Genomic DNA, 13,984 nt, shown 5'->3' on the forward strand with positions numbered 1-13,984 from the left:
TGTGGGAAGTACAAGGAACGGCAAAGTGGGTGAAGGGTATCTGCCCCCCTTCTACCCCTTCCCTATTGCCTTTTCTTCTTCTTCTTCTTCTTCTTCTTCTTCTTCTTCTTCTTCTTCTTCTTCTTCTTCTTCTTCTTCTTCTTCTTCTTCTTCTTCTTCTTCTTCTTCTTCTTCTTCTTCTTCTTCTTCTTCCTTCTTCTTCTTCTTCTTCTTCTTCTTCTTCTTCTTCTTCTTCTTCTTCTTCTTCTTCTTCTTCTTCTTCTTCTTCTTCTTCTCCCTCTTCCCTCCTCCCTCCTCCCTCCTCCCTCCTCCCTCCTCCCTCCTCCCTCCTCCCCCCTCCCCCCTCCTCCCTCCTCCTCCCTCCTCCTCCCTCCTCCCTCCTCCCCCCTCCCCCCTCCCCCCTCCTCCCTCTTCCTCCCTCCCTCCTCCTCCTCCTCCTCCTCCTCCTCCTCCTCCTCCTCCTCCTCCTCCTCCTCCTCCTCCTCCTCCTCCTCCTCCTCCTCCTCCTCCTCCTCCGGACATTTATATGGTCCTTACATTTTCTATGTTTCTGATTCTCTGAGAGAACATACCGACTTCTCTCAAGATTAACAATCGAGTTAGATTCCATTGAAGTCATTTCAACTCCTAGCTGTTGCTGACCTGTAGGTTCGTTTGTAAACGGCATTGTACCCTTTGTGAGTTGCTGTCAGATGGTCTGAAACCGGTTTTTGTCAAATACAAGGACACACATTTGTCCCGATGGGTTTTTCTTTCAGTGGAGATTTCGGTGGCTGCTTATGCTAGGGTCTGGGCTGTGATTCTCTTCCGCTCACGTTAGCCCGTTGAGTCACGTATTGGAAAGCGTGTCTGTGCGCTGCTCCTAGGGCAAGCTGGCCACACCTTCCCCTGTGGCCATAGCTGTCGTGTGCACACGTAGATATCCAGGCTACACAACTCACCAAAGTGCCACGGACAGCTCAGTGTCTGCAAGACGGGATTTCCCATCTGGAGCTTGTGTTTCCCACCCTAACAGTCCCCCAAATGGATGGAACTTCTTTTTTGGGGGGGGGGAGTTGAATTCATCCTGAGCTTGTGGACAAAACCGTTGGTGTATTCCCCCTGGATACATTCCAGAACTCCTTCCACAATCTCCTTATGTGTTTTATGGTCGTTATCAGCCACGGAGAAGCACCATTTCGTTATTACGTTGTCGTTATTAACGTGTCCTTTTCTCTCTGTGTTTGTGTGCTTTGCAGGCTGCTAAGTGAGCTGTCACCCCGCAAGCTGGCGCGCCCCGATGGGGGACTCTGGATCCCGACGCTCCACGCTGGTGTCTCGGTTGCCGATTTTCCGCAAAAGCATCAGCCGCAGACATGATTCCCTGCCTTCTTCGCCTTCGTCCAGCCAGACTCCGGCGGCGGCGTCGGGGGGCGTGCACAGCTCCTCCCCGTCCAGCACCAACTCCAGCTCTGGCAGCACCGGCAAGCGCAGGAGCCTCTTCCGCGCCCCGTCCATCGGCTTCCACCACAAGAAGGCCAGCAGCAGCAGCAGCAGCAGCAGCGAACCCAAGCCCGGCCTCAGCCTCACGTCCAATGGCGCTCACCCCGCGGCGGGGGGCCACGTCCGCACCCCGGGTGGGGAAGAACCCATGGAGGCCCGGGGGAGACGCCCGGGGGGGCTGGGCGGGTCCCGCCATCATAAGAAGATAACCAGATCGCGCACTGAGGACTTCGAGAGGGAGCCGCCGTCGAGCAGCAGCAACAAGAGCGTCTTCATCCACTGTCTCAGCGCGGGCCCCAGCGAGGGCGACGACTCGGGGTTCGCCGACGACCCGGCCCCCCGGCCCTCCAAGCTGTCGGCCACTCGGAAGCTCCTCCCCAAGTCCTTTTCCTCCCACTCCAGGTTCTCCAAGGCCGGGCCCCAGACGGCGGCGGCACCCACGTCGGACTTCTCCCTGGAAATCGCCCAGCCTCCAGCCCCCCAGCCTGGCCCGGGCTCAGCCTCTCCAGCGGAGGCCGGAGCTCCCGAGGCTGCAGGGGGCAGCTCGCTGCCCTCGCCCCTGCTTTCCGCCGACCTGACCACCACGGCGCAGACCCCGTCGGAGTTCTGCACGGAAGACTCGGCGTCCGAGGCCGATGCGCTTCCCAAGGGTGGGTGCTGCGTGGCGTCCCCCAGTGATGCGCCCTGCGCGCATCAGGATTCTACCTCTCACCCCTGCTCCGCTGCTCCTGCTGCTGCTACCAGGACCATCACCGACCTCAGACCCGGGAAGTGCCGGCTCGAAGGCCGATGGAGCACCGACGCTCATCCTGCCCCCGACCTAGCTGCTGCTGTGCAGAAAGAAGCCTTCCTGCACGCACCTGCGCCCCCGGGCAGGGGACCCGAGCCTCCCCGACCTGCCCAGGCCCCAAGGGAAGAAGACCTGGTGGTTGTACAAAATGGGGAACCACTGCTCAGGACCAGCTCCCCCAAGCCCCTGGGCTGGGTGTGTGACCCACAGAAAAGCCTGGCAGAGCGAGGGAAAGGGTCTCACCCTGTCTCAGATTCCAGGAGCATACCCACGTCTGGTGATGCGCAGCTGCGCCACCGCACGCCCCACGGCTGCGAAGCCAACGCTGCGAAAGGTAGGTTCGCTGTCCTGCGGGAATGCACGCGCCCTGTGAACTCCTCTCTAGAAACGATGTTCTCAATCGCACGAATGCCAACTACGTGGTCTTTGGCTTTCATTCTTCTTTTTCTAGCTGCTTCTTTTAATTTTTTTTTTCTATTTGTTTTCAACGCTTCCCTTGCTTGATGTTTCAACGTAGCCTAAATTATACTACACCTGGGAAGGGTATTTCTGGAATACTACTCATTGCTGAGTCCCCGAGCTTCTAACTTCACAAGAAAGGGGTTTCTCTTCGCCCGACAGCTTTGTCTAAAATAAGGACTATCTTTCTCAGAGTTTATCATACAAGTATTGATAGTCCCTAGTTCTTTTTAAATGGACTGACTCCAGCCACAACCTTTATAAAAAATTCATGTGCTCTAAGTTCTATTTTCTATGTGAACAAAGCTTTGGACTGTTCACCAGGCTTCACGATTCACATAAATCATCTCCGTCTCTAGATACAAAAGAATTTGCAAGCTTTAAAAAACACACAGTCCTTGGAGCCTGGAGAATCTGGCTCGTTCCGCACCCGGATTTAACATTAAATAGCCGTGTAACCTTGGTAACATTCTCTTTGCTTTACAATATTGGCTCTCTCTCATTCTTTCTCTCTGAGAGTGGGGAGAGATGGGAGAGAGAGGGGGGAGGAGGGAGAAAGAGAGGGAGAGAGGGAAGGAGGGAGGGAGAGAGAGAAACTGTCTCCTGAAAACTTTGCTATTTATTGTGAGATTCAGTGTAAGGAAGTTATTTAATATATGCCAGCTACTCGACTGTTATAGACAATATTTTTATATTTTTTCCATTACTATTGGGCATCTAGTACTGCTTAAAACGTCCTTAATATTGGGGAAATGGCCATGATGTCTTAGGAACCAGTCCATGTACTTTAGATGCAGTCATTAAGAGTGATTGAAATTGCTATTGTAAGCTATTTAGCCAGACACCAGTGTCTGTAATCTTAGTTATTCAGGAGATTCAGATTATAGGATCGAGATTCAAACATCAGCTTGGGCAGAAAAGTCCATGAGACTCTGTCTCCCATTAACCAGCAAAAATGACAGACGGTAGGCAATGGCTCAGTTGGTAGAGTGCCAGCTGTGAGTGAAAAACTTACGTGAAAAAGCATGAGGCTCCAGTACTGGTGCATGAGCATGCACGCATGCACACACACACATACACACTCACACATGCACATACACACACATACACACACTCACATGCACACATGCACGTGTACACACATGCACACACTCACACACACACATGCACACACACACACACTCACACGCACACACACCACATATTGTAAGTTCTTTTAAAGGCAAGATAATTGAGGAGCATAAAGTCATATGTCTGCGATCATATACAAACTTGGTAAGTAATTGCTGTGTCCGTGAAATGTCCGAGAGATAGACTTGTGTTTCCCACTTTCCCAAATTGAAAACCAAGTCTGGTGACACGGGCAAGTGAGAAAACAGCAAAGCCAACTTAAAGTTACCTAAGCCTAATACTCAGGCTCTTAAGAACTAGGCTATACTCTAAACATTACCTGAAATATTAAATAAAAGTTAAAATAAGCCTAGATTATATTGAGTCATGAGATTATGTAATTGAATGAAGCTGTTCAGCATACACATGATGCTTTTTAAACTTTCACATATATAAATTTGCTGGGTAGCTATCTTCAGATGCTTTGCATACTTGCTGAAGATCATTGCTCTGAGCCCGCCCTTCTGTTCCCCCCTCCCCCCCCTTTTTTTTTTTTTTTCAATTTTGGGAACTTGGTAGCCTGGTCCTATGCTTGGTCCTCGTGGTAGCTGGTTCACTTCCTTACTGTCACTGACAGGATGATGCTGGAGACGAAGTAGTGATTGCTATCCTTTTCATACACACACTTTGATGCACTATTTTATGAAATTATTTAATGCACTGTCTTATTTAATCCTCCCACAGGTTTTTTTCTACACACTCATTAATGAAGTTTAGTAACAATATCATTACTAAGTTACACTTTGGGCAGCAGAAGGACCTCAGTCTGGTATGCAGGTGGTTTTGAAAAGAAATGGCACCTGATTAGCCTGAGTTAGCCATTACTCATGATATGTGGGTACTGAACTATCACACTGTGTCCATAACTGGTTCTTTCACCATGAATCAAACAAAGAAAAAAGGTTATTTTTCTGTGCAAAAAAAAGAAGAAAAAGTCATGGCACAAAGAAAGGGCAGAATCGCAATTATCCTGATATAGCAGATTCTTACTTAGTATTGATGAATTACTCCAATGTCTAATTGAATACAATACTTTTTCCCCCTGGGGGGTGGAGCTTAACCTCGGCCTGGGCTCTGTACCTGAGCTCCTTCAGTGCTCCACTGCTGTGAGCCACAGCGCCACTTTCGGTGTTTTGGTGGTTAATTGGATCTTAAGAGTCTCATAGACTTTCTTTCCCAGGCTGGCTTTGAACCACAATCTTCAGATCTCAGCCTCCTGAGTAGCTAGGATTACAGGTGTGAGCCTCCAGCACCCAGTGTAATTAAATATTATACATTTATATCTAATTCTGGAAACCAGGATATGATTAACACTTTTGTTAGAGATTATTAGTCTGTTGACTAAGGTCCTAACTATAAGCCATTTAATCAATTAAAATAATTTTGGGCATGAGCCACCTGTCCTTGGATAAATAAATAAGCAGATAACACCAGCGGGGAAACCTTATCACATAGTGTCTTCCATTTGTCCTCTTTCCTTATCAGGTTTTTATAATGTGGGAGGTGAAACATTTTAAATAGTTATGTTTATTTCACACAAGAAGTAGTTGCTACACACATCAAGTTCCATAATGCTAAATTTATTCAGCACTTTTTATGAGATACATATAATGTAAAAAATATATAAAGAATTAGTTTTTATTTATTGGCTTTGATAGTTAAAGACTACAGGTTGGCCTCATAGGTTCTACCCAAAAGTCTTAAATCAGTAGATTAGCTTAAACAGAATAGAAGATCATTTGTCCATTCATTCATTCATTCATTCATTCATCTAACACTATTTTAGTGCTCTTTTTAGTACTAGCAGTATAGCAAAGATAGGCATACAGACCGACATTCATGAAATTTCTCTGCTGCCAGGGATAATGAAACAATTCACCTGCAAATACAGAAGCATCAGATACTGATCACTGTGACGACCAGGGTATAGTCGAATGAAGTGTGGACAAGTGAGGAGTGGAATTGTAGCTTGCATTTTAAATGCCATGCACTGTGTGGGTACCTAAAGGAAAATGAAATAGCAAACAGGTGAAGGAACTTAGGGAGTGAGCCCTGAAACTATCTGACACAAGTATATTAGTGCAAAGAGCCAGGGTCCAAGACTGTGGGCTGGAACATGCCCACAGTGATAGAGAATCAACAGCAAGCTTGGTGTATGAAGCCTAAGACTGAGCAAACAGGTATGACAGGAGCTGAGGGTGGAAAGGTGAACAGGGCGCCCCCTGGCGTGCGGATGGGGAACAATCCATATTCTGCAGAAGTTGGCAGGCCATTTGAATAACGAAGGAATGATGGACAGCCCTTAGGTTTCAGTGTACGTTGTCTGGCTATCATCTGCACAGTAGGTTGTGGTAGAGATTTGGGGAGACAGGTGGCAGTCAGTTTGGGGGTATATTGCAGCGGTCCAAGCAATCCTTAATGGAATTTGGTCCAGAATGTTAGTCAAGGAAGGGGTGAGCTATGATCAGATTCCATGGACAGTTGGAGGAACATCAGAACAAGGTGTGTTTATGTGATTACTCTGAGCTACGAAGAAGCCGAGGATGATGACTCTACCGCCTTGGGGCTCCCAAGGCTTCACTTGCTTGAGGCAGCTGAACTACCACTGCATGTTGAAAAGCTCTTCCTCTGGGAGAAAAATCTTTGAGTGACTCTTATGGTTTTCCATGAATATCCCCTGTGAAAGGTCTATTTAAACAATGACATGATTTTTTTTTTTTGGCCAGTTCTTGGGCTTGAACTCAGGTCCTGGCAATGTCCCTGTGTTTCTTTACTCAAGGCTAGCGCTCCACCACTTGAGCCACAGCACCACTTCCAGCCTTTTCTATGCATGTGGCACTGAGGAATCGAACCCAGGGCTTCATGCATGCTAGGCAAGCACTCTACCACTGAGCCGCCTTCCCAGCCCTGATATGATTTATGTATTTTTTTTGTCTGTGTTTCCTTGGACAGTTCTAGCCAGCAGCCTCAGTCCGTACCGCGAAGGGAGGTTTGTGGAGCGGAGACTACGATCTTCCTCAGAAGGAACGGCTGGGGGAAGTAGAATGATTTTGAAGCCCAAAGATGGAAAGACAGAGGAAGCCAACAGCTTAAGAAAGCAAAGAGCAAGCTCCTCCTCCTCCAAAATGAACAGTCTGGTAAGCACACACCAGTGTCTGCAAATACCCAGAGGCATTAGACAGCTGCCGTGTTCTGTGAGTCCTCTAACGAGACACATACACTGACGGAGCAATAGTGTTTGAAGGGGAATTGTGCCTCTGTGGTTGGCATCAGAGCACAGAGAGGCTGATTGTTTTCAGTGGAGAGGCTCAGGGACGAGGCCAGACAGTAGTAGCACACCATGAGGGCCTCGCTGGTTTCCTGTCTTCCATGCTTCTGTGGTAGTTTACTGGTCTCTCGTGTAGAGTAAAAATCACGAACACAAGGTAAGAAAATTCTCCTGGTGAAGATTCCCCTTGCTCTCATCATTTCAGCACCTTCTGCATCCCATGAACCCTTTAGAAAGGTCTCTGTGTAAGTTCCCCGATGTCATTTCCACCGTGAGGCCTTTCACTGGCCCCGGCTCAGGCATTCCCCCCACAGGGAACCCCTCCACCATGGGAGTGGGGGTGCTCGCCTGTGCAAAATGACTACCTGGAGCCTGACCCCATTGGAGGCACCCACATTCTGCCTCCAAGCTGTAGAGCCTGCCTTGGCCAGGGACTGTGAGGTCAGTGCAGGGCTGCGGAGGGCTGTATCTGACTTGTGGGAAGGGGAAAGGATGCCAGCCTGGGGCCCATGAGGTCTCAGCTAACACAGTGAATGAGCTTTCCCATCTCCCCTCCCTCCACTGGTCCTGGGACTTGAACTCAGGGCCTGTGGGTGCTCCCTGAGATTTGGTGTGCAGGCTGGTACTCTACCACGTGAGTCACCGCTCCACTTCCGGCTTTTTGGTGATTAATTGGAGGTAAGAGTCTCATGAACTTTTCTGCCCAGGGTGGCTTCCAACTGACAGCCTCAGATCTCAGCCTCCTGGATAGGATTACAGGTGTCAGCTGCTGGTGCCTGGCTAGAGTTCTTTCCTTCCTTCCCTCCTTCCTTCCTTCCTTCCTTCCTTCCTTCCTTCCTTCCTTCCCTCCCTCCCTCCCTCCCTCCCTCCCTCCCTCCTTCCTTCCTTCCTTCCTTCCTTCCTTCCTTCCTGCTTGCTTGCTTTCGCTTTGCTACTTACTTGAAAATGTGTTTTCAGCCATATGTTTAACTTCCTTTATTTTAACAGCACTTGATTCTTTAACATCTGTTTTCTTCCATAATTTTTGGGTCTCTTACACATACTTTTCTATCTGAAATGTTTTTCTTACCATTTAAATTTAGTAATTTTTCCTTGTAGCAACACACTATCACTCATTCTCAGATCTACTTTCAATGTCAAAACACTGGAAGTTTATTTTTTTGAGGCCTTTAGACACTTCTGTCAGTGTTTCTGCAGTGTGGGAGAGTGGCCACGAGATGGCAGTGGAACTCCATTGCTGCTGGAATCTCAGGATTGGAATAGGATCACGGTTAAGAAAGATAAAGGAAGAGTAACAGATGGGGCGAATTTAATCTGGAGTATAACATGTATGTGTGCAAGCACCACAACCTCCTCATCCAATTATATTGTGCTACTAGAAAAATATAAAAAATAATAAAGTTGAAACCATGTTTCAAGGATATCCTTTTCAAGACAATATGACAACAAATTCTTTACAAATAACAGTTTATGAGGAAAACCTGTTACCTGATTTCTCAGGTTGTTGTCTTTAAGATAATGTTATATTCCTTACTATTTTGTGTTGTACTTAGGAAGTCTACTCAGCTGAGCTATTCTGTAATTATTAAATTAGGAAAATGGTGCTTTAAAAGCAGGTGTTTGGCTGCTTACAAAGATGCTTTTGTGTTTGTTTGTTTTTGTCGGTTGTGGGGCCTGAACTCTGGGCTTGGGCACGTTCCCTCAGCTCAAGGCTAGCACTCTACCACTTGAGCCACAGCGCAACTTCTGGATTTTTTTGCTTATGTGGTGCTGAGGAATCGAACCCAGGGCCTCATGCATGTGAGGCAAGCACTCTACCACCGAACCACCTTCCCAGCTCACAAAGATGCTCATTTTACAGCCTTGTCTTCGATAAAAAACACATTTAATCACTGGAGATTCAAATTCACTTATTTGAGCATTTATATAGCTCTTCATAAAACAAAGTGGATAAATTGTTAATTTAGAAGTCTTTTCTGCAGAACACTTACAAGGTATGATTTCAAAGACAAAAGTGATGTTTGAAAAGAATAATTGAGAATAGATGTTGTATTTGTAAATATAATTAGGTTATATATAGATGTTAATATTTATGAAATATGTATAAGTATAAATAAAAAACAAATATTGAACTTAGTGTATTTCCTAGGACTGGCGGAACCTCGGATCGTGTAAGATCTCGAAACTTTTGTGAGGAAGTATCTTTTTTTTTATATACATTGAATTTCAGTTTATTTATTTATTTTTTGGGGGGTCCGGTCATGGGGCCTGGGCACTGTCCCTCAGCTCTTCAGCGTAAGGCTAGCGCTCTACCACTTGAGCCACAGCGCCACTTCCGGCTTTTTTCTGTTTGCTTATGTGATGCTGAGGAATCGAACCCAGGGCCTCATGCATGCAAGGCAAGCGCTCTACCACTGAGCCACCTTCCCAGCCCTGTGAGGAAGTATCTTAAAACACACTCCTTTCCTGTGCTTTCCTCTTTTAGTTTCCTCCATTTTCCCACCAGTAGGGCTTTCAGCCTGAAGGTCTCAGCTCTGTGGGATTTGAACTAGAGGGGCACCCACTGGCCAGTGGTCACAGCGTGCTGTATCCTCAATGGATTTATGACTCAAAGAAATGTAGACAGAATGCACAATGCACAATGCTCACGCCTGTCATCCTAGCTACTCAGGAGGCTGAGATCTAGGATTGCAGTTCAAAACCAGCCTGGGCAGGAAAGTCCGTGAGACTCTTATCTCCAATAAACCACCAGAAAGCCAGAAGTGGTGCTGTGGGGCTCAGTGGTAGAGTGCTCACCTTGAGCTGAAGAGCTCAGGGGCAGCACTGAGGCCCAGAGTTCAAATCCCGTGATTGACCAAAACAAAACAAAACAAAAAACACATGTAGACACAGCCATTCCAATAGTTCTTCTAGACAGAAAGAAGATCAGCCACCTGGTTGTGGTTTGAGATTGACTGCTTTTCTCTCCCTTGCTCTAATCATTTTTAATAGTAATAATAATAATAATAAACATAGAAAGCATCCGTGGGCCTAGTGTGTACTGGAGCCTGTGAATAGTGAATCTTGAATATGACCAAGCAGTTCCACTACGAGTTGCTTTAGCAGAGATGCGAAAGGGTGCCCGGATGCAGGGCATTTCTCTAGGAAGCCCTGATGATTTCTTGTAGAGAGCTTACCTGTGTCACACCTGGAAGCCCGGACAGTCTGTGAACTGCAGTTCACAGCTCACGGCAGTGGGCGGCGTGGAGCGTTGGCTTAGAGCCTTGATTCCGTGCAGTGGGGCCGAGTGTCAGACACGCCACCGCTCCCAACGCTGTGTCCTTGTGCCAAGTAGACCGCTAGTTATTTTATTTGACTTCCTTGTATTTTACCTTCTTGCCCTATTCTATTCCATTCTAGGCTATTATTTTATATTTTAAAGAAATCAGAGCAAGTGAGCCATATAAACTGTTTTTACGGAAATGGCCTTTTTGTTCTTGGGAAACAACATAAAGCCGATTGTCAATTTAGGCATTATGGTTTTGTTCAAAAGAATTCTATGTTCTTTGCGATATAAGAATGATGTTCCTATAGAGCAGGGAATTATTCTGGTTCAATAAGGTTGCTACTTTTTACTAAAGGATTAGGTAAAAACTCCCCTAAAAATCCTTATACAATGGAACTGAAATGGAATTGCTCAAGATAAAGCAACAGCTGGGTTAGTGACATTAGGATACATTTTTTTTTAATCTTGAATTTTTTACAATTTAGATTTCCTAGCAGAGTTACAGAAACTTAGAATCTTAAAAAAAAAAAAGATCATTAGGTAGCCAATCTGCATAGATACCTACATAAAATCAGTAAAAAGTTACTGGTTCTGGGTGTGCATGGTAGCACACACCTGTAATCCTAGCTTCTTGGGAGGCAGAGTTTGGAAGGATACTAATTTAAGCCAAATGTGAAGCCCTAGTTCCATGTGAGGCCCTGTTTCAACAAATATGGTGGGTGTGGCAGGGTTGGATTAAACTGGAGGTATGGACAGGTGGTGGATTTAGATCCAAGGCTGAATGCAAACAAAACCTAACTGCAGAGGAGATCCTTAAAAGCAATTAAGTCAAATGGGTCTCGCAAGCATAAGACCCTAGGTTCAGACTCCAGTACTGTGTGAATAAATGAATGATTTAAAAAAAACCAACCGAATGATTAACCAGGGTAAGCAATGAGTGCTCACAGAGATGTGAAACAGTTACTTTTCACAGTAGAAGGTTCTCCTCCACTATCTCTTTCCACAGACTTCAGTGTGCTGCAAACAGCTTGTAGGAAAGGCATGACATGAGGTGTCCTCTCTGTTTTAAGTTCTTTCGCCGCTCTCCTGTTGTTTTTCCTTCAGCTCCCTTCTCAAAAGTAAAATTAAAACACGATCGGAAGTGTCTGCTCTTCCGCGATTGGGCTCGGGCTGTGCAGGTGTTGGGACAGAAGCTGTGTGTGCATCCATGGATTCTCATGGATGCTGCCAGTGTGTGTCTCAGGCTGGCGTCTCCCATTTCTAGTGATGTCGCCAGACACCACTGCTGTGGGGTTATTATTTATCTAGTAATTAACCAGTAAGCCCTGAGGAGGGACTTGGAAGCTAAGTGAATTAGCCTGTGTGTCATTAACTTTTACCTAGCAATTTCAGTATCCATCGATCATGCCTCCTCTAATTACTTTTTACTTGCACGATTTGCAGGGATGGAATCCTGGGTTCTTCTGTGATCCAATGTATTCAAATCTTTTATCAACCTTCTTTATTTTGACATTCAGATCACTCTAGATTGGATTCATGGGAGCCTTCTCAAGGTGGCTCCTGAATTCTCTTTTAAAAAAGAAATCAATCAGTGTGTGTGTGTGTGTGTGTGTGTGTACTCTTAAATAAGCCAACGTGGGCAATTGTAAATTCTGGCATGTCCAGTGAAGCCACAGGTAGTATCTTCTTATCAGAGTAGTGGGAAAAGCATACGTTTTTAATGTTGAGAGTGATCTGTGCATGTCAAATATTTATGCTACTGGTTGACTGATGAGAAATTAAGCAAATGAAAACTTGGTCACAGACCATTTGAAGAGCTGGAAGTTTAATATGTTAAACTTCCATAATATATAGTTGAGAGGAAGTTTAATAAAGAATTGTTAGAATGAAATTATTAGTTTGATTATAAAACTAATCAATGTAATGCAAGAAATTATCATCTTTGATTTTTTTATTAGACCACATATATACATATATATACACAAATCTATGTATACATATACATACATGTATATATGTATATATGAATATATCATGGGCACAAATGCACATGTTCACATATAACTTCACAGAGTGGACATCCTTTATTAGTAGCAAATAATAAGATAAAAAATGGGACACTGTCTAAGAGAATGAATGCTTTGGTAGAGCAATGCATGATATGTTGTCGGCCTCTTGGCTTCATTGTTAATATTGGGATACATTTCCTTAATATTGATCTCAAATATTTTATATATGTTATTATATGCTATCATAAACATATGACTCTATGTATATGTACTTATGTCATTAGTATATATAATATTCAGCATATGGTATTACTGTTGATCTGAGAAAGAAGAATGATGACACTCTTTTGTCCATTATGGCCTTATTATATGTGCTTAGTATGAGATGTTATTTAATTTAGCTTCTCTCCTTCTGGTTTAATATTCCTTTGAGAGCTACTGGGGTGAGCACGTTAGTATCTAACTTCTATCCTGTCCATTCTGAACATGTCTAGGTGGCTTTCCACTCATTCAGGCTCATACCAGAGCCTGACTTCCTCTAGATGACGTCACACTGTGCGCTCTTCTTGTTGTCTCCCAGTTGGGCATCTGCCATGTTGTCCTGCTTCAGTTGCTTCCAATGGACGAGTGGTTCTCATCCCAGTGTCTGTCTTCCCCTTTCTACCACTTGTAGTAACTTTCCCTCAGATTTCTGCCTGTAAGAAATCACTTTTCTTTTTCCTTCTAAATAACCAGAACCTGTTCTGTTTTCCCCAATAGCCGTTGTAAATACTTTACATTTTACTTACTATTTATTCATTTACTTATTTGGTATTTACTTAGGTGATAGTACCAGGACTTGAACTCAGCTTGAACCCTGGGCCTTGTGATCTTGCTTGGCTTTTGGGTGCTTTATCACTTGAGCCATACTTCCACTTCTGGCTTTTTGGTGGTTAGCTAGAAAGCATAATCTCACAGACTTTCCTGTCTGGGTGGGCTTCAAGCTGTATTTCTTAGATGTCAGCCTCCTGAGTAGCTAGGATTACAGGCATGAGCCACCAGCACCTGGCTGTTTATTTTTGGTCCATCCAATAGTGGACTAATTTGTTCCTTCCACTCAGGTTTTACATGTACAAAGACAGCATCACTTAATGATCAAGTAGAAGAAACAGAAAAATAAATAACTGACCTGAAACTTCGACAATTTGTAGTAACCTTTTATTATTTATTGTTTCCCCTTGATGCCAATGCAAAAAGCCATGGATGAATTCATTTTCTGCCCAATATTTCAAGTCATTTATTTTTTGCATTGGATTAGGACAGGGGTCTCTCGGGCTTTGTACAAATCACTCATTTGCATCTTTGTCTCTTTTGACCACACAAAAGGAAACTCAATTACTGAAAGTTAGAGAAAGGTTTGTTTAATTCTAAAAAGATTAAGTTTGATTGTGAGTCTCTGGCTCTATTTGTTTATTTTAAACATAGATGTAAATTTATCTTCAGACCCTAAAAGGAAGGGGAGTGTACATCTTTTGTTACTTTATCGTGAATTTTCTTGTGTA

General features: G+C 44.8%; 1 protein-coding gene across 4 annotated transcripts in view; it reads left to right on the forward strand.

The window, feature by feature from the left end:
• The window catches only part of Ccser1 (coiled-coil serine rich protein 1), a 706,759-nt gene that overhangs the window by 86,369 nt on the left and 606,406 nt on the right, over positions 1-13,984 (forward strand). For all 4 annotated transcript variants that reach the window (XM_070022282.1, XM_070022283.1, XM_070022284.1 and 1 more), the window contains exons 2-3: positions 1,239-2,606; positions 6,854-7,038. In XM_070022282.1, coding sequence (XP_069878383.1) covers positions 1,280-2,606; positions 6,854-7,038 — 1,512 coding nt within the window. In that variant the 5' untranslated portion in view covers positions 1,239-1,279. The remainder of the gene's footprint in view (positions 1-1,238; positions 2,607-6,853; positions 7,039-13,984) is intronic.

This window comes from Dipodomys merriami, unplaced genomic scaffold (genome assembly GCF_024711535.1).
Source record: "Dipodomys merriami isolate MVZ:Mamm:240054 unplaced genomic scaffold, mDipMer1.0.p SCAF_15, whole genome shotgun sequence".
In the NCBI taxonomy this organism is placed as follows: Eukaryota; Metazoa; Chordata; class Mammalia; order Rodentia; family Heteromyidae; genus Dipodomys; species Dipodomys merriami.